The sequence below is a fragment of the Myotis brandtii genome, unplaced genomic scaffold (assembly GCF_000412655.1).
Source record: "Myotis brandtii unplaced genomic scaffold, ASM41265v1 scaffold17, whole genome shotgun sequence".
In the NCBI taxonomy this organism is placed as follows: domain Eukaryota; kingdom Metazoa; phylum Chordata; class Mammalia; order Chiroptera; family Vespertilionidae; genus Myotis; species Myotis brandtii.
This window is the reverse complement of record NW_005356259.1, coordinates 4572827-4589661: the sequence shown is the minus strand read 5'-3', so window position 1 is coordinate 4589661 and position 16835 is coordinate 4572827. Positions and strand designations below refer to the sequence as shown.

At 36.2% G+C, this 16835-nt stretch overlaps 1 protein-coding gene across 1 annotated transcript in view; it reads left to right on the top strand.

Moving 5' to 3' along the window:
- MAGI2 (membrane associated guanylate kinase, WW and PDZ domain containing 2) overlaps window positions 1-16835 on the top strand; it is an 835146-nt gene that overhangs the window by 316675 nt on the left and 501636 nt on the right. The window contains exon 3 of the mRNA XM_014537030.1: window positions 10522-10641. Coding sequence (XP_014392516.1) covers window positions 10522-10641 — 120 coding nt within the window. The remainder of the gene's footprint in view (window positions 1-10521; window positions 10642-16835) is intronic.

The following is a 16835-nucleotide window of genomic DNA, read 5'->3' as shown; positions in this document are numbered from 1 at the left end:
TTTAGCTTCTTATTTGCAACATAGTAATAGTTGCTTAGAGTTGCAGCTGAGAGGCCGGCAAGTTAGGCATTGGAGTCCGCAGTCACTGACGCAAGCAAGCCTCCCTGCTCGCTTCAGTGCCTGGCTGCCGGCCGCCATCTTGGCTGACAGTTAATTTGCATATACTCACTGATTAGCCAATGAAAAGGGTAGTGGTCGTACGCCAATTACCATGTTTCTCTTTTATTAGTGTAGATTATAGCATGCCAGCTTTCATTTCATCTTAGTGTGGCATATCTTTTGCTAACCTTTCAATTTCCCCTTATTTTTGTTGTTGTATTTGAAATATATTCTTATACTATAAAGCTTATAGCATAGAGTTAGGACTTGCTTTTTTATTCTAATCTGGTGATTTTTGTCTTTTAATTGCATGTGCGTTTTAGAGGTTGCTTTAAACTTTATATTCTACACTTTAAACTTACCATGTCAGCCATGAAGTAATATGCCACTCCACATACATTATCAGAAGTTTACCATAGTCCACTTCCATTCCCCTCCCCCATCCTTTGTGCTACTGTCATTCATTTTAATTCACTGTATGTTATAAATCTCATTATATATTGTTGTATTTGCTTTAAACCATCACTTATCTTTCTAAGATATTTAAAAATATATATTGTATTTATCATTTTCAGTACAATTTTGAAATAATTAGTATACAGGTGGCTGCGGTTGTATGTATCTTTATAACTTGATGCCTCCCCGATGAAAGACTAATTTAAAAAATTTTTAAAGTTTTTTTTTTCTTTCCAGCAGCCAGTGCAGGTACCAAATAAATATTTGTTGACATCTCTAGAAGTAGAAAGCTGCTCTGAAGCATTCATATGAGTAATTCATTACTAACCTACATGAGAAACAATGTAGGTCTATCTTTTTTTAAAATATATTTTTATTGATTTCAGAGAAAAGGAGAGAGAGAGAAAGAGAGAGAGAGAGAGAGAGAGAGAGATCAATGATAGAGGGAATCATTGATTGGCTGCCTCCCTCATGCCCCCCACTGGGAGAGCCTGTAACCTGGGCATGTGCCCTGACCAGGAATTGAACCATGACCTTATAGAGTTCATAGGTTGACACTCAACCACTGAGCCATGCCAGTCGGGCTAGAAGTCATATTTCTATAATGTGATTTGTAAAAGGGAAACATGATCTGAATATTTAAAACTTTATCTAATACTTAATATTTTGTAATTTCTCTGTTGTGAGGAGATTACTTTTCTGCTGTTCAGAGCTCTATTATATTTCATTTAAAATATCTGTAGCTTCACAGATTTACAAGTTTGGGCTTTTCATGGCAAAAATATCTCTGCTTTGTGTTTACCTGCTATGTTCTTTATAGTCCTGAGTTATGATCCTGGTGATCTCTATCCTAACTCAGAAACAGTTTAGATGATGGCTGAGTTCTCATTGCTTCTCAATAAGATATTTGACTCCTAGTTTTATTATTCTCTTAGGGCAGACAACAGAATCTATATGGGCAGTTCATGGGTGAGAGTGGAGTGCCCTATTACATAGGAGCCTGGGCTCTGCAGCCAGACTGACTGGGTTTGAATCCTGACTTTTGCCACTTACCAGACTTGTGATTTGGGCAAGTTATTCAAGCTGTAAAATGAGTAGAATGCTACCCACCTTATGAAACTATTAAAAGAAGTAGAAGAGCTAATTCAGGAGTAAAAGAGTAAAGTGCAAAATACAGTGCCTCACACAGGTTAGAACTGAATAATTATTAATGCTTATTAATATTAGTATTTACACAAGGAAACTTCTCATATGATACTTTGCTACATTCATCAGCCACTTCTTTTTCTTTTCTTTTCTCTTCTTTCCTTTTCTCTTCTCTTCTCTTTTTTTCTTTGGTATATTGCTTTGTTCATAGTAATTCAGCAGAAGTCTAGATTTTTGTAATAAAGAACACCATCATTTGATTTACATATTTGATGATATGTAAAATGCATTTGAAACCTATCTGGCATCTATTGGGTGCACATTATTTCCCAAATCCCTCTCCTTCTTTTCTTTCCTCCATGATCATTTGACATGTGTATACTTGAGAACTTAAGTGGGTACAAGTTGGTCACTAAATAGATGATTTGTGCCATATAATATGACAGGCATTTCAGTATTTTGAAATCCTTTAATAGTTAATTGCCTTCTTACCTTCATCTGAACTTTCTATTATTCTGTAACTTCTGTATTCTAGGATCTACCTAGGGAATATATAATGCCATAGAGACATATGCTGATACTAAAATTTAATGTCATTGCAAGATTCTAATAGAGATAAAATGATAAAGTTATGATCCACTAAATCTTCTATGCAAGGAAGGTCAAAGAGTAGAGTGTCTCTGCATTGCTCAGAGGGCTGGTGGTATCTGTACAGTTTAGTTCTGGCCCAGATTAAGTTTACATAAGGAGAGTATAAAAGCTTTGAACTAAATATCTATTGTGTTTATAAAAAGAAACTAATCTTTCCTTTCTTTTCATCCACTATGTGATCTTGAAACATTATCTGTTAATGAGTCAAAACCTCTTTCATTAATCCTATAGAATGTCAGGTATAGAACTACCGAAATTAAATATGAAGAATTAAAATCAAACATTTAAAATGGAATTACTTGGTAACAAAAAGGAAATTCATCTTTTCTCTTAAAAAATCAGGAAATTAATAGTCAACTCAGGAACCCTGAGATTTTGGTTTTCTACCCTTTTTTATCAGTAAAACTGAAGTGTTCCTTTATCCTGGAGTTAGGTTTATTAGATACTGTGACAATGGCTAAAAAAGCCAGTAATATAGCTACCTAGAAATCTGGTTTTACTTGGGTGAGTCATTTTATCTAGTCATGCCCATGAGCAGTGGATTATTCTGGACTGTGAATTTTCATGAGAAAGGAAATGTACACAGCTAACATTTTCTCAACAATCCCATCTGTAGAGAAATGGATAAGATTTAGATTATTAATTCGTTGTCTCCAAAGTAGTGATGACTCAGATGCTATATAGCAATTATGAATTGAACCACTTTGTCTTAGCTTTTCTTCAGTGTGTGGGTGCTAAGTGTCAGTGGTCAACAATGCCTTGGTTCTGTCAATAATTATGGTCATTTCGTGTAGGCCTTAAAATTGAAAATGTGTAACCTTGGGTAAACTTCAAAAATGATCACCCCAAACATTGCCTGTCTGTCTTACTCAGTATCATGGCTTCTGAATTCAAGCCACAAAGGACGATAAAATAAACTGACTTGTGAATGACATTTCTCACCTCTATAGTTTTGCTAGTTTTTGCACCAGGGACATAATCGTGCAAGTGAAATCATACAGTTGATCAAAAGATATGTTTGTCTAAATAATTTGTTGCAACAGAGATCTTTATTTTACAATACATGCTGCCCATTCCCTGATTTAGTCTGATTAGAATAGTTGCAAACAAACTGTAATTTAACATTTAACAATCAGATACCTTGCCAGAGGGAAATATCGAGACTATTTTTTTCTTGCTTCTTAGAGATACACAGATTTATCATTTGTACCTTCTATTTTTTGTGTATTCACTATAGTTTTTTTCCTCAATGTAAGAGATCTGCATTAGACATTTGGAAACAATCAGATACCTTGCCAGAGGGAAATATCGAGACTCTATTTTTTCTTGCTTGTTCGAGATACACAGATTTTTCATTTGTACCTTCTATTTTTTTGTATTCACTATAGTTTTTTTTTTCCTCAATGTAAGAGATCTGCATTAGACACTTGGGTTGTCTTGCCATATTATCATTTTTCACTCCTGGCAAGCTATATCAAAGCCTCCCATGTCTTTCAGAATGTAAGTCATATTGTTGTACACATAAGATCAGGATAGTTCGAATTACTTCAAATAATAAGGAAAGTTCTTTTTAAGCAAGCATATGTGGAGATCAGTCCATTATTTCCCAAATTCAATTAACTTCTAAAAGAATGATGAAAAAGCAATGTGTGGTACATAACTGAGCGCTGTGGTGATACAGTTTACCTCTCATCACTCTGTTCACCTCTATACCTGCAAAGGAAGAATGGCTTGTTTCCTCTGAACGCAGCACATAACAATAGATTATTTTAGGGCCAATGCCAAGGTCACGAACTACATGCTTTATGAGTTGTTTTTATTAAATGAATGATGAAACTTAACACTGCTTTTAGTTTGGGTTTCCAGAGATGTGATTGAGGTTAGAGCACTGGCTCTCAAATTATTGTCCCCCGGCCAGCAGCATTAACATCACTTGGGAACTTGTTAGAAATGCAAATTCTCAGGCCCCTCCCAAGAATTATTGAACAGGAGCTCTGGGTGTGACACTCAGCAAACAAATCCCCCATGTGATTTTGGTGCACCCTACCTTTTCAGAATCGCTCCTTTGGGTATGATGCTGCCTCAATCCAAACCGTTAAGATGTAAAAGAGTGATTGGTGCCATATGGGATATTAGTCTGAACTTTTATATACAGAGACAGTCAAGAAGAGGTTTTGTTCTTCAAAAACTTCTCTGTGTCAGAAAGATATGTAACATTGTTAGTATATGTCAGCAACTTTTAATCTTTTTCATCTCATGGCACATATAAACTAATGACTAAAATTCTGTGGCACACCAAAAATATGTTATAATTTTAAATGTTGTAATGTTTGCTTATCTGAGAAAAATAGGTATAATTTTGATTCATTCACACCAGATGGCTATTGTTGTGTTGGCTGTTGTCATTTTTTAAAAAATATTTTTATTGATTTTAGAGAGGAAGGGAGAGGTAGGGAGAGATAGAAAAATCAATGATGAGAGAATCATTGACTGGCTGCCTCCTGCACACCCCCTACTGGGGATCGGCCCGCAACCCAGGCATGTACCCTTGAGTGGAATCGAACCTAGGACCCTTCATTCCTCAGGCCAACACTCTATCCTCTGAGCCAAACCAGCTAGGGCTGTTGTCATTTTTTGGTTTGACAATCTAAGGGAAAAGAGGTCAGTGCCCCTGACTAAATAGGTATTGCACGTTTTAAAATTTTTGTGGTACACCAGTTAAAAATCACTGGTATGTCAATGTAGCTTTAAACAATAAGTGACAGAACACTCTTTTGGGGAATAAGAGAGTTTTTAAATACTTACTGGGGTTTAGAGCAATGCACTGTTAAGATAATAAGTCACGCCCTGACCCTTGTGGTTCAGTTGTTAGAAGTGTCCTCTCGTAAATCTCAAGGTCTCTGGTTTGACTCGTGGTGAGGGCATGTACCCAGGTTGTGAGTTCCATCTCTGGTAGGGGTGTGTAAGGGGTGTGTATGGGAGGCAACCATCCATGTCTCTCTCTCTCTCTCTCTCTCTCTCTCTCTCTCTCTCTCTCTCTCCCTCCCCTCCCTTCCTCTCTCTCTAAAATCAATGAAAACATTTAAAAAAGAAAATAAGTCTGAGTTACTACTGGTATTTTACAAATGTATATGTAACATTTTAAGTGTTTTATAAAATATATATAATGTTTTATTGTGGCAAGAAATAATTCTTTATACAGAATAGGTGATTGATTGAATCAGAGTTAGTTTTCTTTTCTGGCCTTAACCCAATCCACCCCATCAGATGATAAGAAATCTATAAAGCTCAGATTGCTTTATAATCTGTCTATCACATAGGATTCAATAGCCCAAGCTGTATTATTTGCTTTGCTTGCTTTAGCTCTACCTATAAAATTATATTTCTGGATTTTATATGATTGAAAATAAATGTGATAAAACCCAAGGCTTAGGCTGATTATGTAAATATTGATTGGAGGCTTTGGCCGAGGAGTCTCCTGACTGTGTCCATTTGAAGTACACACAAGAGTCCGGTGATGATCACACTTGCTAATGAGTAAGTGACAAACTAAAGAAGTGTCTTCAGAAATCTAAGAGTAAGTTAATTAAAGGTCGAATCCAGAGGAAGTCACTGTAGCTGTCAAGATTTATTTCCTCCAGCTTGCAGCTGAGAAACAGCAGGAATAAAGGAGAATATATTCAGAAACATGCATAGGAAAAGAATGCAGTTTCTCAGATTTTCAAACAATGACCCATCTGCTTCCAACACATTGACTGTTAACAAGCAATTCCCAGTCCATTACTTTAGCAAATATGTGCCGGGTGCCTGCGAAGCGGTGGGCACTGTGGACCTGTCAGCACATCAGCACAGATGAGAATAGATGACTGCACTGACCATCATCTAGGTAGCAGTACTTTCCCGTAAGTCAGGGACTGTTTTTATTGTTAAGATTAGGAAATATTAGAAGGCTGAGGGAAAATGTGCTTAGAATTACATTTACCACAAACATCATACTCTTTTCTTTCTAAGGCAAAAGAGGCAATGTTCCTTCATTTAAAAAAAATAGTAAAAAATTTCATTGGCATCCTCGGTTGCCATGGTGACAAAAATGACAAATGGCCTCTATGTGCTTTCATGATGTATCAGTAATAAGCTAAGCATTTGGGAGCAAATTCATTCTCTTCAGACATGTCTTTTGAGCAGAAATACTGTATGTTTTTATTAACTCATGAAGGAGGTGCTATTCATGCACTTCTTAATGTAACAATTATTAAATAAGTTGGGTTTGTTTTTTTTAAAGAAATGAAGCAAGAGGAGATAAAGCAAAGATTCGATTTAGTCGCATTTTCTCTATTTCTGCTCTATTAAATTTTCCTTTACAAGAGTGGCCCAGAAGACATAAAGAAATACATAAACCATAATTTGAATAATAAGATTTATTGGACTTTTCTAAACACCACTCAAGAAAGTCCCAACCAAATTTAGAAGGACAATAAAAGAATAGGCCAATAACTGCTTAAAAAATGGTAAATAATGTCAATGAACAACTCCCCACGTTTCTAATCTTTTTTTGTAACTTTTGAGGAATAGTTTATTGTTTTGTTTTAAAAATATTTGCCAAAAAAAAAAATAAAAAATCTCATATAAGATGCCAAAAAAGACCTTGGTATGTTTAATTTTCATTTCTGATAAAGTCCTATTCAATGAAACTAAGAATAGAGGGTTATTTCCTTCATTTGTATTAGAATCCAGCAAGCATCCTTGGAAGTTTAGGAGCGATGCCTACTATTACCATAATTACTTAGTTCTAGGCAATATAGTTAGGTGAGGAAAGGAAATAAGAGGTGTAAAGTTGGGGAACAAAATTATTTTCTTTTTTTTAAAAATATATTTTATTGATTTTTTACAGAGAGGAAGGGAGAGAGATAGAGAGTTAGAAACATCGATGAGAGAGAAACATCGATCAGCCACCTCCTGCACATCTCCTACTGGGGATGTGCCCGCAACCCAGGTACATGCCCTTGACCGGAATCGAACCCGGGACCCCTCAGTCCGCAGGCCTACGCTCTATCCACTGAGCCAAACCGGCCTTGGCAAACTCTGTGTCTTTTATCATAATTTTTTTCTTTTTAAGAAGTGTTAGCCTAAATGGAAATGAATTCATTTAAAACTTTGATTATAATAGATTTCAGAGTTATTGTATTATTAGTAGTAGTGCTATCAACAATGTTATTGTATTATTATTATTAGTGCTATTAATATTATTAAAGAGGAATGAAACACTGGCCCAAGCACAGAAAGGTTGAGGTTTCAATTCCTGGTCAAAGGCACATGCCTAGGTTGTAGGTTTGATCCCCACCTGGGTTGGAGCAGGTGCAGGAAGCAACCAAGCAACGTGCTATTCTCACATTGATCTCTCTCTCTCTCTCTCTCTCTCCCCCACCCCCCTTTTCCTCTCTCTAAAAATCAATGGAAAAAATCTCAGGTGAGGATTAAGAAAAAAAATTAAACTTTGACATGAGAAAGGATTTGTCTTAGCAAGATGGATGTATGTTTCCAATTAAGGGTGAGATAATGAAAATAGTAGAGGCAAAACTTAGGAAAATTTAGGAAATTTGATTTCAGATTATCTTCTACTCTACCAAAAAGAAAATGAACTATTACCTCCTACGGAAGAAGTTGAAGAAGTTGAGCATTAGAAAACCATTGGCATTGTGACACAGAAGGAAGAAGACATACAAAAGGATTACCACGCATTAGTAGAATCAGACTGACATTAGATAATCTGAATTTGTAGGTTACATGTCAGTGAAAGTTTATGGTTTTCTGTAGCAACTGCAGTCTATGAATGAAATAGCTAATAAACGTGGGGGCTTATTAAGAGTCTGGAAATGGTGAAGGTGAACTAATAGAAAGAAGAGAGTCTAGGTTGTTCTCAGTCCCTTAGTTGGTTAGAGAGGCAAATGAAGCCAAATTTGGGGAATATCAGGAGAGTTTAAGGGACTGGAGGTTTTAATTAGAAAGAAGAACAACATGAGAAAAGAGGATGGAAGATGGATAGTAAAGCTAATAATTGCAGCATTTGAGAGTATAGTGTAGAAGTTCTTCAAGCAATAATGAAATAGGTTAAATAGGTAGTCAACATCAAGCAGGTCAACAGTCATAGGTGGTACTATTGCAGCCACTGGGAGTCCATCTCCAAGGCAAGACCTCAGTCACGTTGCCTCGAGGTACAAAGTAAAGATGGAAACCACCCAGTGAGCCCCAGTACTGATGGTCCTCCCAGAAAGAGAACAACCACAAATGTGTCCCCTAGAATTTAGCACCAGTGGTAACTCCAGTCAAGTCAGCAACCCTGGAAACTGCCCTCAAGCATGTGGTCGGTCCTGTGCTCACATTGTGCTGGGAATGCGTGACCACATTGCAAGAAGTTAATTAATCAGAGCATGCAGCTTCTGAAATATGCAGATAAATTAGGCAGGAAAATTGAAACTTTGCTATGTGATTTTTCTTAATGACTAGAGTGTGTTCTAAATGGAGAGAAAAACAAATTGATTGCCCAAAACCACGATAAGCACTTTTAATTCACAAGGGTTAAGCACATAAAAGTCAGGATATTGAAAATGAAGGTTCTCATAGAAACATTAATTTGACAACATTATGCATACTCAGTGTGGGAGGTTTATATTTAATAGAATAAAAACAGTAGGAAATGTTGCAAAACGTGACTCAGTTAAACAAATTAAAAAACAAATTCAGGGAAAGTCATTAAACATGATTATGGAAAAAAGAAAACGCCTTCAAATCTTTAAAAACCAGTTTTCAATGGAAATTATTAATTTTTTACCCTGAATCAATTTTCCTTAGCACATGGCATATTCTGACATTAGTCAATGCCTCTCATTTGCAGTTCCGATTTGATTCTAACAGGGCAAAAGGAGAACTTACTGGCTATTTTCATGGTTTAGTTGATAAAGATTTCAGAAAGTGGATCTAAAAATTAAGGGTTTGAAATGCTTTTTGTTTAGTATATAGAGAATATGGCAGAGATTTTAGTAAAATACTACCAATGTACTATTACCTTGCTTATATATTTGCCTTCTGCATACTATTCTCAGGTATGTGTTATGCAAATTCCAGTCTGACCATGCAAAATGTCTTCTGTAGGTGGCATAGAAAAAGAAAAGAAGCTTAGGGAATGTTTAAGGAAGGACGCGTGCCAGGAAACAAACCCACAGCCTTTACTATGTCTGCATTTTGGTTCCTGCCTCTTGAACTTCCAGCAGGTCTGGAAGCCTGTGTTCTCCAGTGCAGCTGTCCTGAGCCACAAGCTGTCTGTCCTGTCAGGCTGGCCACATATGCTCCATTCACTTTATAGGTGGCACAACACACAGGAGTGTTGGACCCATGCAGTAACCTCAGGGAGCATGTCACCTCTCAACTCAGTCAGAATTAAAGGAAGGAAGGAAGGAAGGAAGGAAGGAAGGAAGGAAGGAAGGGAGGGAGGGAGGGAGGAAGGAAGGAAGGAAGGAAGGAAGGAAGGAAGGAAGGAAGGAAGGAAATGGGGAAGAAAGGGAGGGAGGAAGGAAGGAAATTGTGTTATGAGCATTAAAACACTAACCCAGTTCCAATTATGGCTCAATTCTAATTATTTAATTATTTATTTTTAAGTAACAATGATTTTGTGATTCTTTAGCTCACATATAAGTTTTTTGGTGTAAAATTAACAAGAGAAAGCAGTCCCATTTCCTAAAAATTGACATTTTGCTAACATTTCTGTTTTCTATTGTATGTTATGTCATAGCAAAGCAGTTTACAGAACAATGGAAGTCCATTCATAGAAATGAGATATGTAAATTCCAGAGCTAGCAGGCTCTTGGCCCAGCATTCAAACCACCTCTTCAAAAAAGCCACAATGGTCTGCATTTTTTTCACTGAAAAATCCTTGCAGCCACATTTCAAGGCAATGGACTCTTTATACATGTGATGAAGAAAATTCTTTGTATATTTACTTTAATCTTTAACCCCTGATCTTTTCTGTTTTCAAACAAACAGAAGGACAAATGCAAACTGTGAACTAGCAGGATGTACAAACAAGTCTTATTGAATATTCAGAAGTATGCTGGTATTTCTAAAGTTCAACAATACACCACTTAAAGTCTTTCATTTTTAATTTTCCTTATTCAGGCACTACAAGGCCACATAAGGAGGGTGAGGTGCCCGGAGTGGACTATATCTTCATCACTGTTGAAGATTTTATGGAATTAGAGAAAAGTGGTGCTCTCCTAGAAAGTGGGACTTACGAAGGTAAGCACAACTCTACTGCTATATCTATTCCTTGTGGCATCAGTTTTTCCTCTCAACTTTATTAAAATATCAGGTTACCAATGTGCTACTGTTTGGGGATTGAAAGCTTTAATAAGGTCATTTTAGAAATCTATTTCCTAAAGGAAGGCTAAAATACATCTGAATTAATTCTACTCTTAAAATGCCAAGAGAAATGTATATATCCACTGAAGTATCTGTGATTTCTTCCTGAGGCTACGCTGTGATCTTGCAGACAAATTATCTTCATATCTAGGTAGCAACTAAAATAGCACAGGGCTTGGGTTCGAGTCCTGTCATGATCTCTCCAGTTTTCTCCAGTTACTTCACTTAACTGGTCTTCACTTCCTTCCCATGCAGCATGATGGAGGGGGAAATAATCCTGTGGATCCACTCAAAGCTCTAGCACAATCGCAGGTCCCCTTGTGCAGCTGAGTCAGACATGAACAACAGATGAAACTGAAACCTTGAATGTGGAAAGTAGGTTTCCATGGAAAGAGCACTGTAACATGAGCCACGATCTGCCTTATTATTTACCCACTATAGGTATTATGTAACTCAGTATCTCTGGCCCTCAGTAGTCTTAGATGTAAAAGGGGAATGATAGAATTGAAACATCAAATAAATAACACATAACAAATTCATACATTTAAATAACACCTGCATGCATGCAGTTTATGTCTAATGAAATTATGTATCTGTGTATGCATAATGAGATTTTAAAATAATAAAACAAAAAAACAGTGGAAAATAATATTTTCATTCCATCTTTACAGTTCTTATATGTGTAAATTATACTTATATGTATTATTAAGTCTAAAGGTGAATCTAGTTTACTGAACTGCAATTAATAGTGAGTGATATTATAAACAAAACTCATAACGTGTACACTGCTGCTTAGCCCATAAAATATCTGAGGTTTACCATCAGCAAATAAGCTGGGTTTGTGAATAGTTAGGGTCTCCACTACCTCCTTCATTTATCTGCAGATATCCAGTAGACTATAGGTATTTAAGAACTCAATATTTTTAAGTTGCTAAACGTATTAAAAACTCTTTTTTATTTTTAATTCACACTCCTCAGACAGTTTAGGCTGAGACGTTTAGTTGTTCATTGCCAAATTACATGATATAGGCAAAAATACCAATGGAGAGAAAATGGTTTTATACACGAGTCTTGTTTCTTCTTCAGATTGTCAAAAATAAACGATAGTGGAGACTGATTGAAAATATTTTAAATAAAGAACTTGTGTTAATCATATAAGCCTGCCTTAAATTATGCCTGAAAAATAATGGTCTAACTTATAGAAAATCATTATATGAAGAAGTCAGTAATAAGCAATAAGTTTTATAGTGTATTTTTCCTATGGGGTTTGCAACATTATTTAGTGGCATTCATTAGGCTGCATATTTGCAAAAATAATGTATTACACTTAATTACTTTAGCTAGAGATAATATTTACATAGCAAAGAACCAATGTCTTAACGAACAGCAGCATGCCAAGAGTAGAATGATTAACAATATGACCTTTTCTCTGGTTTTAAAAATAAAAACTGTATCAACTGTATAAAAGGTGAAACTATTAAACCAAATATTCATTTTTAAATTCATTCTAATATTCTCATGATGAATTAGATGTCATGAAGTTTAATATCAATATATTTAAACATATAGTCTAGCTTAAATTTTAGGTTCCAGTTGAATTTTCGGAGAAATATCCTGAAACCACACAAACATAACCAATTTATGAGCCCCAGCGTGGGTTGTCCTAAATCTTCTTCAGAGTTCTTTTCAGCATTGACAGTACTTTGCTCAGTTTGGCGCCAATTTGAATTATCCCAGCATGCATAGAGCTGGTCATTGAGTAATAAGGCTGAGTTACATACATGACTTTGGGGAATCAATATCATTATTTACACATTATGTACTTGGATAAAGAAAAAGCTCTTTTCTCAGGTCACATAACTATCTGGATGGACACCTAGGGTGCGTTCTCCAATCTCAGAATCTCCACATCTTCCTACAGTTATAGTTGAGAAACTAGTGGAATGGACTTTCTAATAAAAATTACTGCCATTCCTTCTGAATTGATCCTGAGCTCTAGATTCAGGGCTAACCCTTAATGTATTATTTGTCAAGGAAAACTAGGGAATACCTTATCTACTTTGGTCCTCTCAGACTGTAAAGAATAACAATCATGTGCTACTCAACTAAACAAATACCCTAGAACTTTTATATTTGTCACCCCTTTGTGACATCAATCTCTCATAAGATTTCTGCAATAAAATCCCAGTTGTTCTATATTATATGTTCTTCCTTCTTCAGTGGTAGGGCCATTGCTCCCTTCTCTCCCAGTACTGGAATATTCTCATGCCTTCTTAGTACTCTTTAAAGCCCTCAAAAGACAAGAAAATTAATCTTTAATATCTGTGAATCCACCAAAAAAAAATCAAGAAGGTATTGAATTACTCTAAGCATCAAAGTAACAGACTTGTGAACCATGTGGGGCCCTTAAGACTGATTCCAACCCACAAACCAAAACAGCAAAGCTGCTAATGCTGCAATTGGAGGTAGGGAGAAATCCCCTGCTTCTTTTTGCCTATAATGCTTGCCAACTTGGAGTATTTCTTTTTGGGAACTGGGCACCCATTCATTTTTCATTAGCAAAGATAAAGAAAGACCTGTATAAAAAGTCTGGTTAAGTTGCTCATAACTGAGAAAACCATTCTTACGATTTTTCTGTGCTTCGGCTCACCATTCAGTTTCAGAACAGAAAACACTCATCAGAAAAGTAGTTATGAAGAAGAATATATTCTTTTAAGCATTTTTCATATGTATACATTTTGTCTCATTGTCAATAATCCTAATTTTAATCTTGGTGAATAGATGTAGCTAAAATGGCATTTGTTTTTTGATTAGAAATCAGATGGACTGTCCTGAATTACAGTTACCCCTTGTAGAAATTGACTCAAAGTCCTCGCTTCAAAGGAGCAATTCCATCGCTTACCAGAGGCTGCAGGGAAGACCTTAATGTGCTTGTGTTACCATCTACAGTTATGCCACATGGCCCTAGGCAGAACTTGAGCAGATTCTTAGAGCCTTTCTCTGCACCACCAACCCCTGACCCAGGCGGAACACTTCATTTCAGCAGCTATGAAACAGCTGCTGAATGGCCTTGCATGTAAATGGCCCAGAGGCCTTGGCTCTGAAGGACCATCAGGTATTGGTAAAGAGACGCTTTTCCATACCTTGGATGATCACTTTTTCACCTTTTTATATTCAGTCAAGTTTAAAAGTAAGTTAATAGAACAAGGCCCAGTGGCAAGTCTGTCATAACCCCAGGTAACATGCACATTATGAACCTTCATGCCAGGACTGAAGTTGCATGTGAAACACAGATCACAGAGTTCTTTAGATGAATGAGATAATTCCTTTGGGATTAAGGCAGCAATTCTCAACCTGTGGGTCGCGACCCCTTTGGGGGTCAAACAACCCTTTCACAGGGGTCGCCTAAGACCATCCTGCATATCAGATATTTACATGAGGAACTGTATTTAAAGGGCAGGAAGGTTGAGAACCACTTTAATCTCACATGCAGATACGTATAAGTGAAACACCAAGAGGTAGCCTTAAATGAGTAGGTCTGGTTACCTAAAGGTTAAGTACTCTACCTGGAAGTATGCCTGTCTTTAGGAACTGTCCAAAGTTCTGAATTTCTCAGGGTTTAATCAGTGAGTTCTGCCTGACATTTCTTCCAGTTATCTGGAATGCTGATTCATGGTTTCACTGAGCACTCGTACCAGTTGTCTGCCTCAACCTGTGTCCTCAATATTGTCATTAACTAACCTCAGGTCCCATGAGTGTGCCTGGACTCTCGTTTCTTTTAATTCATATAACTAAGATCATCCACAATCATGTTTCAGAGTAGTGCTTCTGTAGTTTTTCTATCTATTAAGGAAGTTACTAACCCTAAAATGAAAAGTTTCCTTTAAATAAATATAAGCTCACTTGTAACCCTGCCCCAACTTTTAAGAGAACCATATCAAGACCAGCAAGTTATTTGGGCATCCATCTGACAGAAGATAGTGAAAATATGGCACTCACCTTCATCTTAATTGCTGTGGCTTCTCCTACTCGTGGACCCTAATATCTATGGACTCCAGCCTACTGCAAACAGCTTACCTTAGTGACTTAAACAATTTTATTACAAGGACTGTGAAATTCAAGTTTTTTCACATCTGTACATAAAAGTGTGCTGTTCTAACTGAGATAGCACATACATTTTTATAAAAATTTAACTATCAAGTACAAATAATTTTCTCAAAAAATAAGCCAGACACCCTTATGATGAGAGAAGAGATATAACAAATTTTACAAAAATTTATTTATTTTAATAACTAAATTTAATATCTGCTTTTTTAGAACATGAACTTGACACGTTTATTATTGAAGTTTTGAATCTATTCCCAACTAAGCATTGAGTGATAAAGAGATATTCAATCCGAAGAGAAATCATTATTGGTACTATAAATATCCTTGAGAAAAACCATTCTTCTATCAGTCCAAGTTTCTACCCACTGAAATGTAAATAATACTACCTGAAGAGCAGATCAATGCTTTCACTGATGTTAAAGTTGTTGTCATTGCAGGAACCCAAAATGAAATAACATTTCCTTTTTTGCCTTTTCCTTATACCCTATTAGAAGAGAACATTTTTACTATGTAAGTAATGACCTCCATAACAACAGTAGACTATTGGATTTTATAGTTAAAAGGGTCCAGCTGTTACTTTATACCAAGATTGAAACATTTTTTTTTTTGTTTTGTTTGTTTGATACTTGCTTCCTTTTCTTTCTTTGGGCAACGTTCTTACTGTGGAAGATTCTAAGCCATGCATTTGAATGTTCATTTTAGGAACACTAAACATTTACACATAAAGCTCACTTAATGTTTATTTTACCAGTAGAGGAACAACATTTAGTAAAGTTTTACACCCCTTTGAGGTCTTATAATGCCATTTCTGGTAAGTGATTCAATTTGTGTTCAGAACCACTGACAGAGAGTATATGGTTTTTGCATGCTGCTTTGCTCCTGTGAAAGGCACTAGGACTGGAGGTGTTATTGTACATGAAAATGTAACAATTCTCTTTTGACTTGGGACTTTTGTCAGCCCAGCTGTTTTCAAGATATGTAATGCAAATACCTTTTTCTAAGGTGTTTTTTTTAAATTTCCTGAAAGAGACTAGAGAGAAAATGAATCAATCAATTAACTAACTTAATATCAAAAATTATAACAAATACAAAATCAAGGAAAATGAAATAACATTTTTCCTATTACCTGAAGTATAACATTAACCAATTTACTATTAGTTCTATATGTTTTTGTTCAGTTGCAGCTGAAAAGAACAAAAACAACTTTTTTGGAGTATATCATTAAAATAAAACCAATATTAATGAGCATAAGGCTCACTTCTTTGACTTTTCACAACCCATAATAAAATTAGGTAAAGCCTGGGGTTTCAAGACTGTGATATCCGGTGTTTAATTAATTTCCCTCAAGCTCATGTCTTTAGTTATATTGATTTTCTAACTCCTGTCCACATTACTATACATTTTTATCTGAAAAAAAAATGACACTTCAACTGAAAAATAAATCATGGCACTTACTTAGTGGGAAGAGAAATGGATAATTTTAAAACTTGTACTTGTATATCTCTCCACTGTTTCAACAAGCAGAACCTATTCTCCTTTGCTGACTGGGTGAATATTTTCAAGCCCTCTGAGTTGCTTTTCTGAGTGGACAAAAAATAAATCATAATATTGATAGTAAATCTTCTACACTAATAAAAGAGAAACATGGTAATTGGCATACGACCGCTACCCTTTTCATTGGCTAATCAGTGAGTATATGCAAATTAACTGTCAGCCAAGATGGCGGCCGGCAGCCAGGCACTGAAGCGAGCACGAGGCTTGCTTGCTGCAGACTCCAACGTTCACCGCCTCACTTGCCGGCCTCTCATTTGCAAGTCTAAGCAACTATATACTATGTTGCAAATAAGAAGGTAAACAAACCCCCAGAAACCAGCCAGACTGAAAGCCAGCCGGACCGAAACATTGTATCCATCTTTTCAGCAGCGAGGCCTCAGAGCTAAAGCTGGCCCAGAATAAAAAAAAAA